The following is a 20581-nucleotide window of genomic DNA, read 5'->3' on the forward strand; positions in this document are numbered from 1 at the left end:
GGCGAGCAGAAAACTTCCGAGAGCAGAATTTACCTGCGAGAGCGTGTATGCCCTCCAGTGCTCGCAAAGCAGACACTCGCGGGCGCATGGTGGTTGCTCTGTGCGTGTGCGGCGTGCTGCTCAGTGGAAATACATCTAACATGCTAACGCATATCCAACGCCATCACCCAGATGGAACGAAACAAAAAAAACTGTCCAACTTCTCCTCCCTACAGTGCTTAACCAGTCTTTAGTTTCAAATAATTAAAGTTAAATTAAAGGGAGAAGAGCTTGGATGTTAAACAAGAGCTTATTCATTATTATACCTACTGTTAAAAAAACAAATACAGGCTCCTCTTTTTGCACTTGCTCTGTTTACTTTAAGTTTTTATTTTTGTATTCCTCCTGAAAGTGACTGTATTTTGTGGTTGGATTGATAGCCTACATCTGGCTTCAGGTTGCGCTAAAAATTAATTTTACTTGAACAGTGCAGTGTTAAACAATTTTAATAAATAGAGATTTGAACCTTATTGAAATTAGTTTTGTGTAAATTGTTAATAATTGAGCAATGGGAAAATAATCGCTAATTGAAAAATTAATCATTAGATTAATTGAAAAATTAATCGTTAGATTAGTCGACTAATCGAAAAAATAATCACTAGATTAATCGTTTAAAAAATAATCGTTTGGGACAGCCCTAACGCGCAGGTGCAATTCTTTCCCTCTCCCTATGTTTTGTTTTCACACTCGCAGCTGCCTGTACAACTCTCGATTGTTGAATTGGTGCGCAAAGAGTAATATCTGCGCGTGTGAAGCACATCCAGTTCAGTCTGGAAATGTTTCAACACCTTTACATGTAATTAGTTCCATTTAGAAAACAGCTTAACACACACACATTCACACACATATACACACACACACACACTAACCTGATTAGTTGAGGCAAAGTCAAGGCCTGCTTCTGGCATACCCAGGAACATGGTGTCCCCATCCAGCTGGAGAGAACAAAAATGCAAGAGCAACAATGTCAACATACTATAATCACACACAGCAAACAGAGAACAGCCAGCAAGGAGACAAGGCGAAGTGAAGATGGAGGTAACAGATTACAGGGTAGCAGCCAGTATGAACTATTAGTCCTCTATCTGTATGCCATCTCTTTTGAGATATTGAAAACCCTGTTTGTGACCTAAGTGATAAGTGGCTGTTAAAGGTCTGGCCCTCATTTCCAGAAACAATGTCTCTTGTGAACAGACTTTTTGTCCATCTCCATCACACATAGGCTGAAATAAGGTCATTTTATGGTAACTGCCTGTAAAGCAAACAATTCAAGATTAACAGAATCAATAGAATCTCAGACATCAGGATCCACATTTGCTTAGTAGCCAGGTGTAATGTCTTGCTTTTCCTCTAAAACCCTTCCCACTTCCCACTCCATAAACCAATCCCAAATTGTCAGTATATATATTACAGTAAATCCTAATTTTTGATTGTGCTGTTGTTGATACACTATTGTTAAATGACAGTAACATTCCAAAATTACAGTGTGATTGACAACAATCAGTGACATAATTTCCTGTTGACATAATTTCCTGTCCATTACAGAAAATGATCTTGCGGTCTTGTATACTATCAGCATAAACTGTATACTATGACAATATACATTACATTACACTACACTACAGACAGACAGCCGTTGATAAAAAAGTTTGAATGTCCTTGTGCATGCCATAGGTACCCAAAAGACAGCTTCTGATATCACCATATCACATGCTCACTTTGAGCAGCCCGTTTCTGATATGATAAAGGTTACTTTTTGTGCACTGTTACAATATATACTGTCAGGAAACACATTTTAGTTAATCATTAATTTTAATTTCACTTGAAGACAATAATGTATGGTAGATGTTTCCTACCATTGAATATACTGTTTGTAGCTGGTCAGTCTGCCTTTAAAAGCTGCTAACTCTAAAGAAATGTCAGTAGTCTTAGGCCACGTTTTAGCCCCCAGTAGGAAGAAGAGATCATTTCAGTGTTTCTAACTTTTGCAGGTTTGTTTTCACACATTGCTTTTGGCACAGTTCTCTTTCAAACACTAACTTTGCTATGTTGACACAGGCTAATGCAAGATGTTTTTAGCTGGTCAACTCGTATACTGTACTTGTACTATAAAAGGGAGCTCGTCATGATGACCCATCTCCAATCCAAAGTGTTGTCTCCTCTTCATTTCTCTCACTGTGTGAGTCAGGGAGAAGCCCAGTGTGTGAAGACCTAGCTTAACATTGAAACATGCATCCCATTCAGGTTGGGCAACATTTAAGTTATGCTGAAAAGATTAGGCTACTGAATTATCTCATATGAGCAATTTCAAGACATTACTTTGGGCTGATAACTGGTGCTGAACATTTGGCATGATGTTTTGACATACAGAGACAACTGATTAACAAAATAATTCATCAAGATAATAATTGTTACTTACGACCTAAAGCACAGTGATAAAATATATGAAAATGTACAACAACTAATGAGTCCTGTTACATCCAAATGCAGACACATATGTTTGGAGCTGCAACTAATAAGTGCTTTCATATTTGATTAGTTAGCCAATTATTGTCTCAAATTATCTATGAATCATTTGATTGTGAAATGTCAGAAAATAGTGAAAGATTCTGTTATCCAACAGCCCATGATGATGGGCCTACAAAATTACTTGAATTATCAAACCAACAGCCTCAAACCATATTCAGTTTACTATCATGGCAAAAAGAAGAGCATTACATCTTCATAGTTAAGAAGGTGAAACTATTGAGTACTTATCTCTGCTTCATTCAACCTTTATTTAAACTCAAAAGATCATTGAGGGGCAACCCTCATTTACAATGGCATTGAGTAATTACGAAGACAACAACAAAACAACAACACAGAAGAGAATACACCATCATAAGAAAGATAAAAAGAAAATACAACTTTCTGAATTGAAAAATTGATAAATAAAATTTGATAAATATATTAGGATACAAAAGAAGAAGAAAAAATTATGTAAAGCAAGTACAAGTAGAAGTTTTCAAGTTTATTCCTAAATTGTACAAAAGACACATGTGACGTCATTTTAAGAAAGCGCTGTAATTTATTCCAGGAGTCAGACGCACTAAAGTTAAAAGCAGTTTGTCCAAGTTCAGAGCTTGTGGAACATGAGCAGAACGAGTCTGATAATGTCCCTGTGAGTAACAGAGAGGTTCTGATACTGTGGTAGTTTCCCAATAAGAGCCTTTTAGATAAAGAGATACCAGTGGGCCTCACTGGTATCTCTTTATCTATAAGGGACTGTGAAACCCCTCTCTGGGTTTTACAATCGATTATCAAAATAGTTGCTGGTTACTTCTCTGTCGATCAAGCGAATGATTAATCGACAAAACATAGCAGCTGTTCTACTATTGCATATGTTCTACATCTTGAATCTGAAGTGGAGTGCTTCAATATGTACGGCACCAGTTGAGATAAAGTTAACACAGACCTCTTGTTCATGCAAACCACTGTCTCTTTTCTAGACTACCATTAGTTTGAAACACCTTTTAATCCCCTTTCAGGATGCTGGGATGGCAGCGGGTTGTTGCCGTTAGTTCTGTGTAGTTTGGTTGTGACCTGTCTATGTGTATGTACTGTTCTACTAATTGCCTCTCCGAGGGCAATAACATTTCTAAACTAAGCTAAACTAATTGTTATAGCAATAGTCAAATTAAAGGTGATGAACACCGGCACTGCTATTGGTAACTTCAATCTGAAAACTGTAGTATCAGCTGCAGTAACCATATATATATGTATATATATATATATATGTATACAGTATCCCCTTTATTTCTGGTCAAACCATACATCCCACACCAGGAAACCAAACCAGCAAACATATTCAAATAACTCATGGTATCCAAGGTACACAATCATTGTCTTGGTTGAAAAACACATAGAAGAAAATTTGAACAGGTGGGTAGAAGCAAAGCACTGCCATGTACACACACACACACACACACACACACACACACACACACACACACACACACACACACACACACACACACACACACACACACACACACACAAATACAAACACAGGTGGACAGACAGGTGTAACTGCCCTATCCCTTCGCCAGCTGTTGGGTATTATGCAAATGAGGTATCGGTTTACAGAGTCAACAGAAAGCTAAAACAAGTGTGTGTGGCTTATAGAATAAACTGTTATATTTTGATGCTTTACATGAACCATATACACATATGAAACAATAAGAGCAGTAAGAAGAATGGTGAGAGCGGAGGAGGAGATTTGAATTACAAATGTAATCTCCATACATTACATGTATCCGAAAATACAGCTGTTTAACATGTTTATAGTGCTGCCTGCTTGAAAGTAACTTGTTTCACCTTACGTGTAATACACATCATCCCAACGGATCAGCTACCTGTCGCACTACCAGTCACTGTTTGGAGATCAGCTGATAGATTCAGATATCATAGCTGCCACCTTATGTGCTGCATGTATCCATTTAGCCCTACAGTATGTATTATCCCTCACACCAGCACATTTCAGTGTGACCACCTGCCCCTACCCTTACCTAAACCCGCGTAACCTGCCTACGTTTATATCTCTAACGTCAGCCTGATGTTGTCGGCCAAAGACTGTAGATAAAAGATCAAGTCCAGTTCTGTGGTTTTATTCTCAGCATCAATAACTGTAAATAAAAAACATAAAAACACACAAAATTCTTTTTTAGAACTATTTGAAATTGATACATATTGCCGAATATGCTGACAAATGTTAACTTAAACTGAATCAGGCTACAAAATAGAGTCATTTGTAGATGGTAAGCTAAGTGGCTAATGTGTTTCTGCTATCCCCTGGACAAATACAGCTCTCGAGCTACAGTAAGAACTATCAGAAGAGAAGAGATAAGAGGGACAGAGGACAGAGAAAAAAGCCATAAGAGAGAGAGAGTGATGATTTATTTTCAGCAAGCGCTCAGTGTGAGAGGCAGACTGGAACCTATTACACTCTTCATCAGTCCTGGGAGGGACAGAAGGACAAACAGAGGAGGGATCTCAGCGGATGTAAGCTTCATTTATGACTGGACTCGCAACACTCGACATTCGGGATGCAACTGGGAGTGGGATTGGGATCGTGCAATTTCAACCAAAACTGTCTTGAACTGCTCATTAACAACAATAATGCTTGATGGCAAAACGCTGCATCAGTTTTTGATGTGCTGTGAAACACCACTGGTTTCTGGTTTAATTGTACATTATGTGAGTCACAGCTGGTTTGCCATATAGCAAATGGTTCAAGTCCGGTTTAGTTATCCATGTCATATAATTTGATTAGAAGATGCAAAATCCATTGAAAAATACTTTCACCAAGATTTTATGTTGCCATGCATCTATAAGGTTGTTCTGATTCCTACTGGAACACGACACTGGCCACTGAAGTTTACAGTAGATTTGCTGGTTACAGCTTCCTAAATGTCAATTTGTGTATTGACAATGAACTATTTATATATATTTTCTATCTTTTTTTTATCTGACCATTTTACCTTCTTGAGATGTGGGGAATTCTAACATTTTTCACTATTTTCTTACATTTCAAAACAATAAATCATGGAAATAACTGGCAGATGAATCCATATTTAAAATAGTTGTCAGTTGCAGCCCTGGTGTACAGCAAACAGTAACGCAGGTTATCTTGCCACAACACTCTTGGATCCATCACCAGTGTCAATATAAGTAGAACACAATATTATTTGTTTAAGTTATTTTCATCTAAACTTTGGCAGTAAAGATTTCCTTAAATCCAATTTCCATCTGATTTTTAACATCGAGAATTACAACGGACACAGTCACAGATTTTTTTTTTTTTTTTTTTTTAAAGCCACAGCTATCTGTACTATACATACAGTATAATGCACACACAAATATGTACTCATCACAAACAAACAAAAACCTCAATCATAGTGTCAGACATTGGGGAGCATGTTGTAAGAGAACTGTGAGCCACCATCAGCAGTTAGCAGGGCAGCTTCTGGCTTTTCTCTTACAGTTTGGACATGTGTAATGCTGCATGGGCTCTGGCGCGATGCATGCCTGTTTCATATCCTGTGATCTTCTTTGGGTTGGCGTTTGTTAAACAGATGAGGTGGTTTCTAAAAAAAAAACAATCTTTGTAATATTTACTGTTTTTACCACCTTGTAAATTTGAATATGCTTTTAACACCCAAAAACACTGCTGTCATATTTTCCATCACAGAGAAATAAGATCATCTAAGTCACAGCCAGGCTCAGTTCAGTAGGTCCAAAAAATAACTGACTAATAATAATATTATATATAATAAATATAACTGCCAAACGTTCTCTGGTGTCAGCTTCTTGTCAAGATTTGCTACTTTTCTTTGTCATATGACAGTAAATTGAATAGTTGAGAGACTAAATGACTAATCAATTAATTTGATAAAATATTCGGCAGACTAGTCAACAATGAAAATAATCATGCTGTAACGTGTTGTGTGTGTGTATTGCCAACCTTACAGTGAGAGAACTGAAGAGGATAGCAAGATATGTAGTCAAACCAAATTACTCTCTCTCTTTCTCTCTCTCTCTCTCTCTCCCCTTTATGCCTCTGTCTCTCACTCTCTCATCTCTGCTGCTGCTGTATGTGTGTGTGTGTGTGTGTGTGTGTGTGTGTGTGTGTGTGTGTGTGTGTGTGTGTGTGTGTGTGTGTGTGTGTGTGTGTGTGTGTGTGTGTGTGTAAAGCAATGGTTTGAATAACAAGCAGCCAGCTAAGTGGGTCAGGGTCGGAGGAAGGGGGAGAAAGGGGGAGAGAGAGAGACTATTAGGATGACAGACAAGGACAAAGGAAAAGAGAGAAATAGAGTGTATTGAGGAAAAAGGGAGCAGCGTGAGGAAGAGAAAGAGGGAGAGGTTGGGAGGAATTAAATGTAAAGGATAAGATAAGGAGATGGAGAAACAGGTAAAGAGAGAAAGTGAGTTTAGGGGGTAAGATGTGAACTGGATGAGTGTGATTTTACACCTTTTTCTTCAGACCCAAAATCTTTCTATTAAGTGAAAGAATTCTGACACTGAGGTGAGATACTGAAAAATAATGAAAAGAGAGCACTTATCTGACCTCACTGTTGAAAGGAATTGATTTTAAAGTGTAAAATGGTGAATCTGATTCAACTTTAACTCAGACAGAATAATAGCATACACACAGAGTGTTGGATGGTTAGAAATTGGGTTGTGAGGCTATCTTTGTGTAAATGTGTCAAAAAAGACAGTTAAATTGCTGGAGACCATTTTTATCACTTTTGGGTTTGGGTGGCATTTGAAACTATGACTGGTCTAAACGGCCTCAGGGAACATAAATCAAGTCTGTAGAGTGAGAGATAGATGGAGAAAGAGAGAGGAAGACTAATGGGCAACTCTGTGTGTGTGTGTGTGTGTGTGTGTGTGTGTGTGTGAGAGAGAGAGGGAGAGAGAGAGAGAGAAGAGGGAGATTCACACAGCTGTGGTAGTTCAGCAACTGTTTATCTGTCTTATCTGTGTCACCATGACAACAATATAAACAATATAAGTTTTATTGGCTAAACTGTGTCTACCCTGAGTAGTGTGGATTGTGGTGTATGGTGTGTGTGTGTGTGTGTGTGTGGGGTAACACTTTGTGTGTGTATCTCTTACAAATGCGCAAGAATGCTTCCACTTAAGACAGATAGGGTTTTCATTAAAATATTTGTGAACTATGCCTGATTAAATTATAAAATCAGAATGGATCTCCGTGTGCAAAACTGTCTATGGAGTTTCTGAAATATGTTCTATCCACCAGTGAATAATGAGGAGTTGCTTCATTTTCTAGTGAATTTGTTTTAGAAAAAGTACTAAGCTGAGGTCGATTGATTTACTTCACCTTTGCCACTGACTGAAAAACGTCCGTTTTTAGATGCAGTTCTAATAAGGAGAAATCCTATTTTCACAGGAGCGGGAGTTGGATGGGACAGGAGTGAAAATCCACTCGAACACGTGTCACCCTCTACCTCACAGCGAGCCAATCAATGAGTGAAGTGGGTGTGGATATGGGATTGCTGGTTTGGTAAAATTACAGACAGTCCCCCAAATTCTGACATCTAAAAGGTGTGGAGGGAGGAGGGTTCAGAAGCTATTTGACAAGTACTTGGTGATGGAGTGCGCTTAAGGACTGGACTGCGTAAGCAAGATGTTTTTTGGCTTCTAACTTCATGTCAAACCACAGTTTAAAGTGTTTCTGGTCCCCCTAATACGACAAAGTTCTTCTTTTTACTCTTGAGTAACATTTTTGTGACTGAAACTTGCCCAGAAGCGGAGCAGAACAGGTAGGATTATATTGGGGGCCTTTCAAATGTGACTTATTTATTTGAATCTAGCCACAGTAATTAGCATTACACCACCTCTTATCATTTTATGATCGTGACCAAAAGCGGAGTGCTAAAGAAAAATGGGCCGCAACAACTCCTGAATAATTCCTCAGGAACTGATCCAATCTCTTCCACCACAAGTTAATTGATCCAAGTTATTGTCACTAATACAGTACACACACACACACACAAACAGAGAACAATGCAGCAATGATTGCAGTATGTGATTTGATTGCAATATGTTTGTTTTGGAAACGAAATCCTGATAATTAGTCTCTCCTGACAGCGCTCTATCTCCGCCCATCTGTTCCATTTGGCATCCCTCCACCAACCAGGAGTCCCTCATCGCTCCGTCCCCATGATTCAACCAACTGAAACGCTTTCAGATACACCGAAAAACAAGCAACAGTGCTGAAAGTCACCCAATCATCAGCGAGCTTAAGGGGAGGGGAGAGTGTGTGTGTGTGTGGGGGGGGGGGGCAAGTTGTTCAGCCAACATGGACAGACGGACAAACAGATTGACTGGTTGTGTTCCGATAGATAATTAGATGAGATGCCGACACTTTGGCTGGTTAGAAAACTGTAGGAGGGGACAATGGGAGTACGTGATACAGAGAAAAAATACACCAGGAAGGGGCCAAAGGATAAGATAAGATACTATTGATGGAGGCTACTTCATATCTTTTTTTAAATAGCTGAGAGTAGGGCTGCTCGATTATGGAAAAAATAAGTTTGGTTGATATTGAAATCACGATTATTGACGATTACTCGTTGACTTTTGGAAAGATGTGGCATTTACTGAACTTAACACTGAAAGACAAATCAACAGTGAAAACACCTTGAACTGTCAAAATTCTTTCCCCTTTTTGAATTCCCCTTAAAATAAATAATATAACAGATGTATTCAAATGTTTAAATAGTATTAAATAATAAACAAAAACAAGATACACTGCTGTAGTGCACTTTCACAATCTTTTGAACACAAGTAATAAATAAAATACAAAATAAAAAAATCTCAATTACATTCGAAAATCGGAATCGCGATCTGCAGATATAGCATCAGGAGAAGCGTTCAAGCAGACAAGCTGATTGCGTCGTTGATACATTACAGGCCATTTTAAATGTACTGACAAATCCACTGTCATACATTTTTGTAATCCTGACTGACAAAAATTGTTCTTTAAAAATGGTAGTATTGCTGTGAGGGTTTATTGTAGGGTGCATTATTTTTCATACCCGAGCGGATCATCCTGTTAAAGCCGTGGCTACTTGCCAGTGATCATGATATACAGTAAGCAGTCAGCCAAATGACAGTGTGGGGCAGATTTATTATTACATGAACACTGAGTGTAGCCCGCAGGTAATCATCCAAGGTGACGTAGAATCAGAGCTTACAGTGGATGCTGGGGTGGAGGACGGTTTATAGAAAACGCTATATGAACAGCAGCAGTGTTTCAGGAGTGTTTCCAACGACAGCAAAGGAATGGGCAGAGGCTTCAATAGAACCTTTCTTTTCTATTATTTTACTCTTAGTCGATTAGTCGACTAATCGGTTGTTTTGGTCTTAGTCAACTTAGATTTCTTTAGTCGATTAGTCATGTTTGATGCTTTTTTTCATGCTGAATGACTTCTTTCCAAGAAACATACGAGCACATCTCTGGTAAACACAAGAATTAAAGTGGTGCTTTTGCACGACTCTTTGCGGAGAAACTCAGATTTACAGATCTGTCGATTAAATCAACTAATCGATTAGTTGATACAATTGAATGAGTGTTAGTCGACTAAGAATTTCTTCAATAGAGCACATCCCTACCGACAGTAGTGTGTCACAGACTAATGCCGTTTTTCCATTACGTGGTACCTGCTCGACTCGCCTCGACTGTACTCGCCTTTTTTGGTTTTCCATTATGAAAAAAAGTCCCTGGTACCTGCCAACCCAGGTACTTTTTTTTTAAGTATCACCTCCATCGAGGTTCCAAGCGAGCTGAGGCGATACCAAAAGGTGACGTGAAAACCCACAGTCTACTGATTGGTCGGAGAGAATCGTCACTAATCACTGCGTCATCATTGCTAGCGACAGACGGGGGTGTAGTGAACAAACCCACCGTTTTTAAATTATTTTTTTTTTTGCTGCCTCCAGCTTCTTTTGAAACAAAACGCGTCTTCTGGCTGTGGCAACAACAACACAACGACGTTGTGTGTGTGTGTGTGTGTGTGTGTCGTGTTAGGTCACGGCAGTTTCCTGCGGCGGCACTATGACAACCAGCCGCGCTCGCCTCACACATGAGGCGGTACTAAATCTTCAATGGAAAAAGGAGGACAGGGCACCGCGATCGAGTCGAGCCGAGCCGAGTAGAGCTGGTGCTAGCAGTGGGTAAGTGTCGGAGACAGACAAAGGCCTCTTGCTGTGGGCTGAGGTAGCATTTCGACCACCAATAACTTTGGTTAAAATGTTGTCGTTACAAAAATAAGGAAACCTTTAATAAACTTCTGTAATAAACTGTACAAATACTGAACAAACACTTTCCCAAATGCAGGTAATGTCTGTACCAAAGTAGTCACGTAATAAAAAACTATGCTGAGTCTCTACCGTGTTTTGGTGTAATTTACGGGCGCCCTGCTTCTGTCCTCTGCTGTTTGTCGGAGTTTGACACACACACACACACACACACACACACACAATCCCAGATGTGTTTTATGCGCATCTAAACAGTGCCGCGAAACTGACTTTCTTAAGCAGCACTGTTTACCAGCGTGAACAATACCAGGACTCTGAAACTGAAGCATCTAAATAGAAATTTGCTATCATTTTATGTATGAATTTCTTCTGTGACAAAGGCGTAATCTTCTCCTTTTAGGGTAGACTACACTTCCTGTCACACCATTGCATTACATTTCCCTTTGTCAGTTTTCGGCATGTAACTATAGCCTGGTCCCACCACTCTGGTACATTTCATTTGTACAGAGAGTCTGGTCAAAGTAGTAACAAGTGTTAGCTTCCTTGAAGGCTGGCTTAAAACTATTGGATCTGCCCAGAGCCACTCTGGATCTGCCATAACCAATCGCTAACGTTTCAATCGGCTTAGCGTCGCTAGCATTCACCTTAGCTAACTCCTTCACCACTAACGGAGCGAGCTGGAAAATCAAACTTTTCCCAAACCCCGTGGGGAGGACAGACCAACACAACTCAGCAAAGATTGGTCTTGCTCGGGCTTTAACTTCTGGATATTCGGTGGCGTTGCCACAACGGACCAAATGGCTTCGCTCGCATCTTTCTCCGCCACCATTACGGAACTACAACTCAAACAAGCGCACAACCTCAACGTTATCGTTCTCAGCCACTCCCTCTGTTCGCTGAATGGAATGATATGGCCGGAGAAAAACCAAGAATATACCGCAAACCCAGACGGAGTACTGAAGGGAAATGAAAATTGAGCAGAAGTACGTAGGAGGGCGGAGCCAGGCTAATGTAACTATGGAGATGGCAGGTAAATAGTAAATACTGAATCCATTTGCATGAAGTTAAGGTTTCCTTACTTTCAACCCCTACCTTTTTTGTGTTGCTAAGTAGTCCCATATCCTGCCTGCCATCCTATAACACTTTAAGAGGCGATTCACTAGTGTCCCATGGAAAATGAACAGCGCCAAACTTCAGAGGGACAATGGGACACTGAAACAGCTGAAACCAGCATCATTTCAGCTACAGAGCCACATATCTGAGTGTAGTTTAAACACCATGCTGCTGAACTAATACAATTATTTGCATGATTTGAAAAGAAATCGTGACTTCAGATGACTGTGTGACTGTCCTTTAGACCTGCTGTAACGCCTCTACCAAGTTTTGAGTACATTTTTCTAAATCTCATCCTGTCCCCTGACTACTTTCTTGCTGCTCTCCTTCAATCTATATTTCCTGTTCTTTACTAAGGCCTACTTTGTTCCTCCCTGCTCCCTCTTCCTCTCTATTTGCTTTAGAAATACCTCTCCCAGCTTTCACAATCATCATGTTTACATTAGGCCCTCTTTCTCTCTCTCTCTCTCTCTCTCTCTAGCTCTCTCGCTGTCCCTCTTGTATATTTCCCTTCCTCAACTACACTCCCTGATTCATCTCACCTCTCTTCTTTTTGCTTTCTGTTCTTTCTTTCACAAGGTTTAATTCAATAGTTATGTATTTAAACTGTTCCACCTAAAATACTTGCGTAATTTCATACAGATGCTAAAGTCACCTCATGATATTGCAATGTTACAATCAATTAACTTCTGTATCAAATGAATTGCTCCTATTCACATCTGTGAAGAGTCATTATGAGCATTGTCGTCCAATCAGAGCTCAGTGGGGCTCACTCACTTCAGTTCATCCAACCAGCCCTCCATGTGACTTAACTGGGCATGTGCATCACAACACTGAGTCTGACACTTTATTTATGATTTTAAGATTGCATACATGTTAAAAGATCACTAAGAGATTCATTTTTAGAAATATATATATTAGGGCCGGGACTCGATTAAAAAAATTAATCTAATTAATAACAGGCTTTGTAATTAATTAATCTAAATTAATCGCATTTTAATTCCATAAATATTTGACCTGAGAACAGTGAGAAGTAATTTTTTTCAAATGGATTTTTAGTATACCATTGAATAATGACTGAATACATAAGCTTAAGCAACACAATATTGTTTATTTTTGTTCAACCAAGTCCAGCAGACCAGTGCAATTTTTGCCATTAAGTGTAGCAATAGCATATTTAGAAATATAGTACATTTCAGAAATTCAGGTAGCCTATAGGTAGGTAGACCTTCTGTAAACTATGTTTTTTAAGTAAAACACAATATTTTCAAGTACATTCAGACTTAGTTACCCTGGTCCTTAAACCAGTCATCTGGTGGAGTGTAGGTTGGGTGTGGGTCCTTGTACTCGGAGTCGGGCTAACGTCCACGCTAGCTGCTAAATGTTTTGCGTCGAGGTGATACTTGTGGTGCGTCCTTTTTGTCCACCGAAGTCGATTTCCGAGTTGTTTTCCGGAGTTACGAACCGGAAGTTGCAAAAAGAACGACACCGAGGTCGTATATACAACTCGTCAAGTCGTCTGAACTCAGAGGACCCCGAGTTCACTTTCAAAGATGGCTACGTCGTGCATCACACGTAGTAAACATTGTGGTTTTCTACAATTTTAAGCACTTTTGTCTTTGTTGTAACCAAATGAAGAAGTCGTACACATAGCACTGTATACTGCTACCTATAGGCATGTCTCTACAGTCTTATTAGGAGTTAAACATAGCACTGTATACTGCTACCTATAGGCATGTCTCTACAGTCTTATTAGGAGTTAAACATAGCGCTGTATACTGCTACCTATAGGCATGTCTCTACAGTCTTATTAGGAGTTAAACATAGCACTGTATACTGCTACCTATAGGCATGTCTCTACAGTCTTATTAGGAGTTAAACAAACATACTGCTACCTATAGGCATGTCTCTACAGTCTTATTAGGAGTTAAACATAGTGCTGTATACTGCTACCTATAGACATGTCTCTACAGTCTTATTAGGAGTTAAACATAGCACTGTATACTGCTACCTATAGGCATGTCTCTACAGTCTTATTAGGAGTTAAACATAGCGCTGTATACTGCTACCTATAGGCATGTCTCTACAGTCTTATTAGGAGTTAAACATAGTGCTGTATACTGCTACCTATAGACATGTCTCTACAGTCTTATTAGGAGTTAAACATAGCACTGTATACTGCTACCTATAGGCATGTCTCTACAGTCTTATTAGGAGTTAAACATAGCGCTGTATACTGCTACCTATAGGCATGTCTCTACAGTCTTATTAGGAGTTAAACATAGTGCTGTATACTGCTACCTATAGGCATGTCTCTACAGTCTTATTAGGAGTTAAACATAGCGCTGTATACTGCTACCTATAGGCATGTAACTACAGTCTTATTAGGAGTTAAATACCGCCTGATTAGTTATTTTGTAGCTTGTGCAGCTGAAATTGGCTAGAGACGCTTGGTTACTATATGACAACAACGGCCTAAGCCGAGTCTTGAGCAGAAAGCAGAGCAGTAGCCGAACGTTAATGTTAATCAAAACGTAATTTTCATGTATCAAACTGTGAAATATATGTGTGTAATATGTCAATAACTGGGTGAATAGAATCCTAAATGTTACTAAAAATGTTACAAAAATCCATCTTTTCTCCGACTCGTAGTATTGTGTGACAAAAAGAATGCAGCAACCCCGCGGTTACTCGTTTTCCGACATGGATGTGACGTCACACTTGAGCTACTAGTCGCGATTACAAGACAAAAAGAACGCACCATTGAGGCTCGATGTGCTGCGGTGATATGCGAATTCCTTGTTGCATAGCATGCACACAACCATGCTCTAATCGACGCTTCCATCCGTTTGGTTTTTATAACAAAATTTCCCATCCACGGAGCCAACCAAAGCGGTCTCGTCAGCTTCTTCGCTCATGTTCACTGTGGTTTGTTGTTGTCTGAAGCATTGACATATATAAAAGGTCTGAAGTCATGAACGCTAGTTGGTGCTCCAGTATAATCGGTCCGCCGAAACTCATCCAGTGAGAAACGTCCCGCGGTGCAAAAATAAGTGTGATTAAAATGCGTAAAAAATGTTTAACGTGTTATTTTTTGTGTAATTATTTAACGCATTAAAGTCTGTAATTAATTCATCTTAATTAACGCGTTAAAGTCCCGGCTCTAATATATATATATATATATATACATTGATAATAATTTGTAGATTTACACAGCTTATTAAACACAGCATGTGGTCGCATGACAAAACTGTCCCCATGTTTACCAGCATCTTCAGACTATGATTAGACGATGACGTTTTTGTCTGGGTCTGGTCTGGGAGGCTCAGCTTAGAGTCATAACCACATAAAAGTGGCACTTCAGTAGTATATAATGTCATTTCTTTAGTGATTGAATACGGTGTATTACTCTTTCTTAAAGCTTCCTTCAGATGCAGTAAACTAGGCAATAGTACAAGGTATTATAGCTAGGGCTGGGTACCGAACTTTGATACTTTTAGGCACCGACTGAATAGCCTCTTTTTTGAATAAAACTTTTTTTAGTTTTCTATTAGCAGAAGTTGTGGATAGTACCTGGTACTTGGTACTTGTTTTGGTACCACCACCACTCAGTCAATGTTGCAGGCAAGCTAAGCCGATACTTGAAAGTGGAGGTAATCACTGCAAACCACTGATTGGAGAGAATCGTCGTCACTAGCACGACATGGGACATCCCGCACAAACCTGCCCTTTTTATTTATTTTTTTAAATAGCCAAGCCACCGTCAATAGCAGCCACAACTTTTAATTCGCTCGGCACAAATAAAAAAATAAAAAATTGTCAGCCTGCAAAACTGAACAAAAGAATCCAGCGACTGTCACGGCAATTTCAAGCAGCATCCCAATGGCGAACAGCTGAGAATCACACCTACACTGAGGGGGTAGTATCCACAGTGGAAAAAGAAATAGAGAAAAGCGCCTATACCGAAAGTGAGTTGAGTCGAGTCTGACCATGCAATGGAAATGAGGCATTTGTTGTGAAGTTATAGCTTTTTCGGAGGTAATTGTTCAGAAAATGTAGCCCACCACTGGTTTTATGTCTTTACATAAACACATCTGTAGGACATACACACACAGCCTCTCTTTTTCGCTCAACCACTCTCTTCTCTGTTCCTCTTCTTTGTTTTTTTCTCTCATTTAGTTTCTTCTGTACTCTACTCTCCTACTTCCTGTCTCTCTCTCTCTCTCTCTCTCTCTCTCTCTCTCTCTCTCTCTCTCTCTTTCCTCTGCTATGCCTTTCTCTCTCTCTGTTCCCCCACACAGTAATATGATCTCTTCTATCAGGCCAACACAGCCGTGAATCAAAAAGACACAGAGAGAGAAATATAGTACAAACCTTAGTGGCCCCACCCCCACTCTCTCTCTCTGTCTCCCTCTCTCTCTCTCTCTTCTACAACATCCCTACCCCCAACAACCCTCTTCTCTCTCCTTCTCTCTTCAGTCCCTACCCCCAACCACACCACACAGCTCGCTCACTCTCTACATCCACAGCGTCTATCTTCTATCTCTCCTCCCTCTCTCTGAAACAAATATACTCACTGACAGCAACACAATGCAATACTGTAGGATTCTGTATGCACAACATTTCTTACACGTTATGTTAGATTCAGAGCTTTTCTAAGCAATTGTTGTTCTGCCAAGCAGCAGATATGGCATACAGCACAATGAGTGTAGTCATTTAACGCGACAGACAATACTGAGAGTAGGGCTGCTCGATTATGGAAACAATCATAATCATGATTATTTTGGTCAATATTGAAATCACGACTATTTAACACCATTACTCATTGTCTTTTGGAAAGATGTTGCAATGATTGTACTTAAAAAAACAGGGAAACAGTTCAACAAATCAACAGTGGAAACACTTTGAACTGTGAAATTTCCCTTTTTTCTTTCAGAACACAAGACAAAATATGAGTTTACTTGCAAAACGTAATGTGCAAAATAATCATTTTCTTCCGCTAAATCTGTTTTAGTAAATATTAGGAGCCAAAATCGTAATCACAATTAAAATTTTGATTAACTGAGAATTAAATAAAAAACAGTAAATAACTATAGCTCATAAAGACATTGATGTGATATTCCGTTCATGCCCAATCAGCACATTTTGAGGTCAGAGGTCCAGTCAGCTACAAAACTGAAATCAGACGCTCCCAATTCCAAGTATCTACTATATAATAATTGCCATACTGTACTGTTTTTTTTTTCAATAATATAGTATCCAAGAAATCATAATTGGTTCTCCGTCAGACATCAATCAAGCTGTTTCAGAATGTCACTTGCAATTACATCTCACAAAGCAAAATGTTTTTCCAAGGCAAAATTAAAAATTTTATTATCCAAGATCTTTCTGGAGCTGTCTATCTACACTCAATGTTTGTTTTGTTACAGCTGTTAAGCAGACAGCAGACTTTTCTTATTCTGAAATGACCACTCAAGGAGGTATATGGAGATAGTTGCACATGTAACAAACAGGAGTGTACATTAACAGCACACATTAAAGCAAACTACATACCCCAAACATGCATAAAATGAGTAGCCTACTTAATATGGAACCAAAGTCAGGACAGTGGTGGCACTTAGGCAGGCGCTCTCTAGCAGAGAGTTTGAACCATAGACTGTAAAATTAGTGGACGTAGCATCCGTGACGTCACCTATTGGTCTGCAACCAGATGTTTCGGCGAGAGGGTAGAGCTGGGGAGGATGACGCCTGTTTATGGTTGCAATGCGCTAATGTAAAGAGAGAAAGTTGCGGATTTTCAACCCTTCTGAAGGGAGTCGTCCAGTGAAGATTTACTGGCGGGTAAACGCAGACCACCGGCTACTGGCGCCATTCATAAACGTGTACGGCAGAACAGATAACTGGCAAACTTCCCCCCAAGTTACCAGCTAAAGGTAGCGGTAGCTAGCTAGCTTGGTTAGCAGAACGCTGTATAATGCATTTCTAGGCGACTAAGCCACGCCCCTAAAGCATCCCCTGCTTTATCGTCTATTTGAAAATAAATGGGAGCATCATTTACTAAATGAACATCATGCTGTATTGAAGAAGACTTGAAGCAGTGATTGAGACCATGAACTCATTATAAAAATGTTAAATAAAGCAAGAAGTAGGGTCATTTTCTCATAGACTTCTATATTAGATAGAATGCAGGTTTAAGGCACTTCCGCATTGGCTTCACTTTGCCGGCCCGGAAGCTTTGTCCATTATTTTCAAAGTCTACGGTTTGAACCCAGCGTCTCTGGTTAAGGCAAAGTTTTTGGAAACACAATAACACGCTGTTGTTGCTGAGGGGTTCAACAGAGGAAAAGCAGCTCCTCTGTAGTGTAGTGATGCTGTGAGTTAATAAATGTGAGAAGGCAGCGTAGGATCAGAAAACCGGCCTGTTAATAATGCAATCAATCATTAAATTGCACACCAGCCACTCAGTGATGACAGTATATTCTGACATCATTTGATCCACTAACTCCATGACAGAGATAGATTATAATTTAAAAACAGCCAGCAAAATAGAAGAAAGTGGTCCCCCAAGTACTGTAAATGTTAATAACCCTTGGGTCAGCAGCGAACATTAGTAACAATTGGCTCAGTTTGGGTCCCACAGTGCTAAAATGATGTACATGATAAATTCGAGCATGAATTGTATACAGTCAGCAAAGCTTTTTACTTTATTACGTGATGCTAATTCGGGTAACATCCCAAATATATTTGCATGTCATGTCAATTAAGCTTGCCACAGTTTGACATTTATTCAAGTTCAAATTCAAAAGTATATTTTAACATTGTTATTTATGCATAATAGAAATGTATTTTTATTTATTTATCTATCTATATTAAATATTAGGAAATTGCATTTTCCAACCAAACAACCAAATGACTGTTTCATTTTATTGCGCTAAGATTGAAGAGTGGTTAATAATCTGTAATTCACCCTTATAGCTGCACTCATCAGCAGCAAGTTAAATAATTAAGCAATTAATCACTGTCATATGAGCCAGGTCCCATTGGTATTGTGTGTGCCCTAAGGTACCCAGACACCTAACTCTGAAAATCTATCTATCTATCTATCTATCTATCTATCTATCTATCTATCTATCTATCTATCTATCTATCTATCTAGCTATCTATCTATCTATCGTGAATCTGACCCTGACCTTTGACCTAGCTCTGGAGGAAGAAAGACAGCAGAGCTTCCCAGACACCAATTAACCTCAAGTATCACTAAATAGAAATGAGAGAGGCACTGTAAGCAACTTCAGTAAATATTAACTATTTTAAGCATACCAAATCTAACAATGTATGTTCCTCACACTTTTACTTGCCATGTATTTCATTCTAACCCTAACTCTTGTAATGCGGTGCATATTTAAACGTAATTACCTTTCAATTACCAGTGGTGAAGTTTTAATTAAAGGTCTCATTACATCACTGACGACCAACGGGGAGTAAAATTAAAACCTTTGTATCATCCAGTGAGTGGATGTGATCAAAATAAATAAGTAACACTGGAGTGTAGTTACCTCCAATAGCTGCGTTAATAAGTGGAGTATGTATAATAAAGCAATTAATTACCACTTAATTGGCAGGGAAAGAAGCATGAATACACAGAGAGATATGATAGCTAAAGTAATCACACACAAAAAAATGCATCTCTAGACAATAGGAAACAGAAGTAGCCTATGCAGGTTCCTTCTTTCCTTGCTTACCTTGTTGGTACCAAAGGCCGGGTCAGGGTAGGAGAGTTGCCCAAGCCTGGTGTGGTCTGACGCGGCCAGAGACTGAGGAGGAGGCGGGTAAACTGTTACATCCATGGCTCAATATACATCCACTTCTCCGTCTGTCCTTCCCTTCGACTTTCTTTCTTCTCTTATCTCTGTGAATGTCTGATAACCTTATTGGGTTTTTTTTTTTTTTTTTTTAACAAAGTTCTATGTTTTGGCGAGTCCCTCAGCGACCAAACAGAGAAACAACCACGGTCCAAAAAAGCAAGCTTGTTTTGGAAAATAATGCAGGTTTCACGCAGATAGTTCGGCGAAATAAACCTAAACCGAGTTTATGGAGTCAGTGAAGTTTAGATTGATGCTCTCCTGTCCACACCGGCTTTCATGCTGCTGCTGTAAGTAAGGTCAGTAAACTTCCCAGTGAACACACTTCTTCAATACCTGGCGTTAAAAACAACCGGCAATAGTGCACTTTAAAAAGCGTCGTTATCCCTCCTTTTAACGTTTTAGGTGGCGGGGTTTGGTTCGGACATGGGACGTTGTTGGACCCTGTCTGTCCCTGGTTGGGACTCTGCGTTTTAATTTTCCTCCGATGCTGCTGCTGCTGCTGCCGCGCGTGTGCTCGGTGCGGAGATGCCTCGCGGACCAGTCATACAAAGAGCTGCTACGTCAAGTTAGCAAAAGTCAGCCGAACAAAACCGGATGTGCAATTTATCACAAAATAAAGGCTCATAGTCTGTCACATGTCTGTGTGAAAAATGAGACATTGAAAGGGACAAAGAAAACAGAATTATTCTAAACCGTACACGAACTCATTACAGTATCTACAATCACACATTTAAGCAGTG

General features: G+C 39.5%; 1 protein-coding gene across 1 annotated transcript in view; it reads right to left on the reverse strand.

Annotated features, from left to right (window-relative positions):
* tox (thymocyte selection-associated high mobility group box) overlaps nt 1-19823 on the reverse strand; it is a 52910-nt gene extending 33087 nt beyond the window's left edge. Inside the window, 2 exon segments of the mRNA XM_028594349.1 lie at nt 909-974; nt 19719-19823. Coding sequence (XP_028450150.1) covers nt 909-974; nt 19719-19823 — 171 coding nt within the window.
* Between the last annotated feature and the right edge of the window lie 758 nt (nt 19824-20581).

The sequence above is a fragment of the Perca flavescens genome, chromosome 12 (genome assembly GCF_004354835.1).
Source record: "Perca flavescens isolate YP-PL-M2 chromosome 12, PFLA_1.0, whole genome shotgun sequence".
NCBI lineage: Eukaryota > Metazoa > Chordata > Actinopteri > Perciformes > Percidae > Perca > Perca flavescens.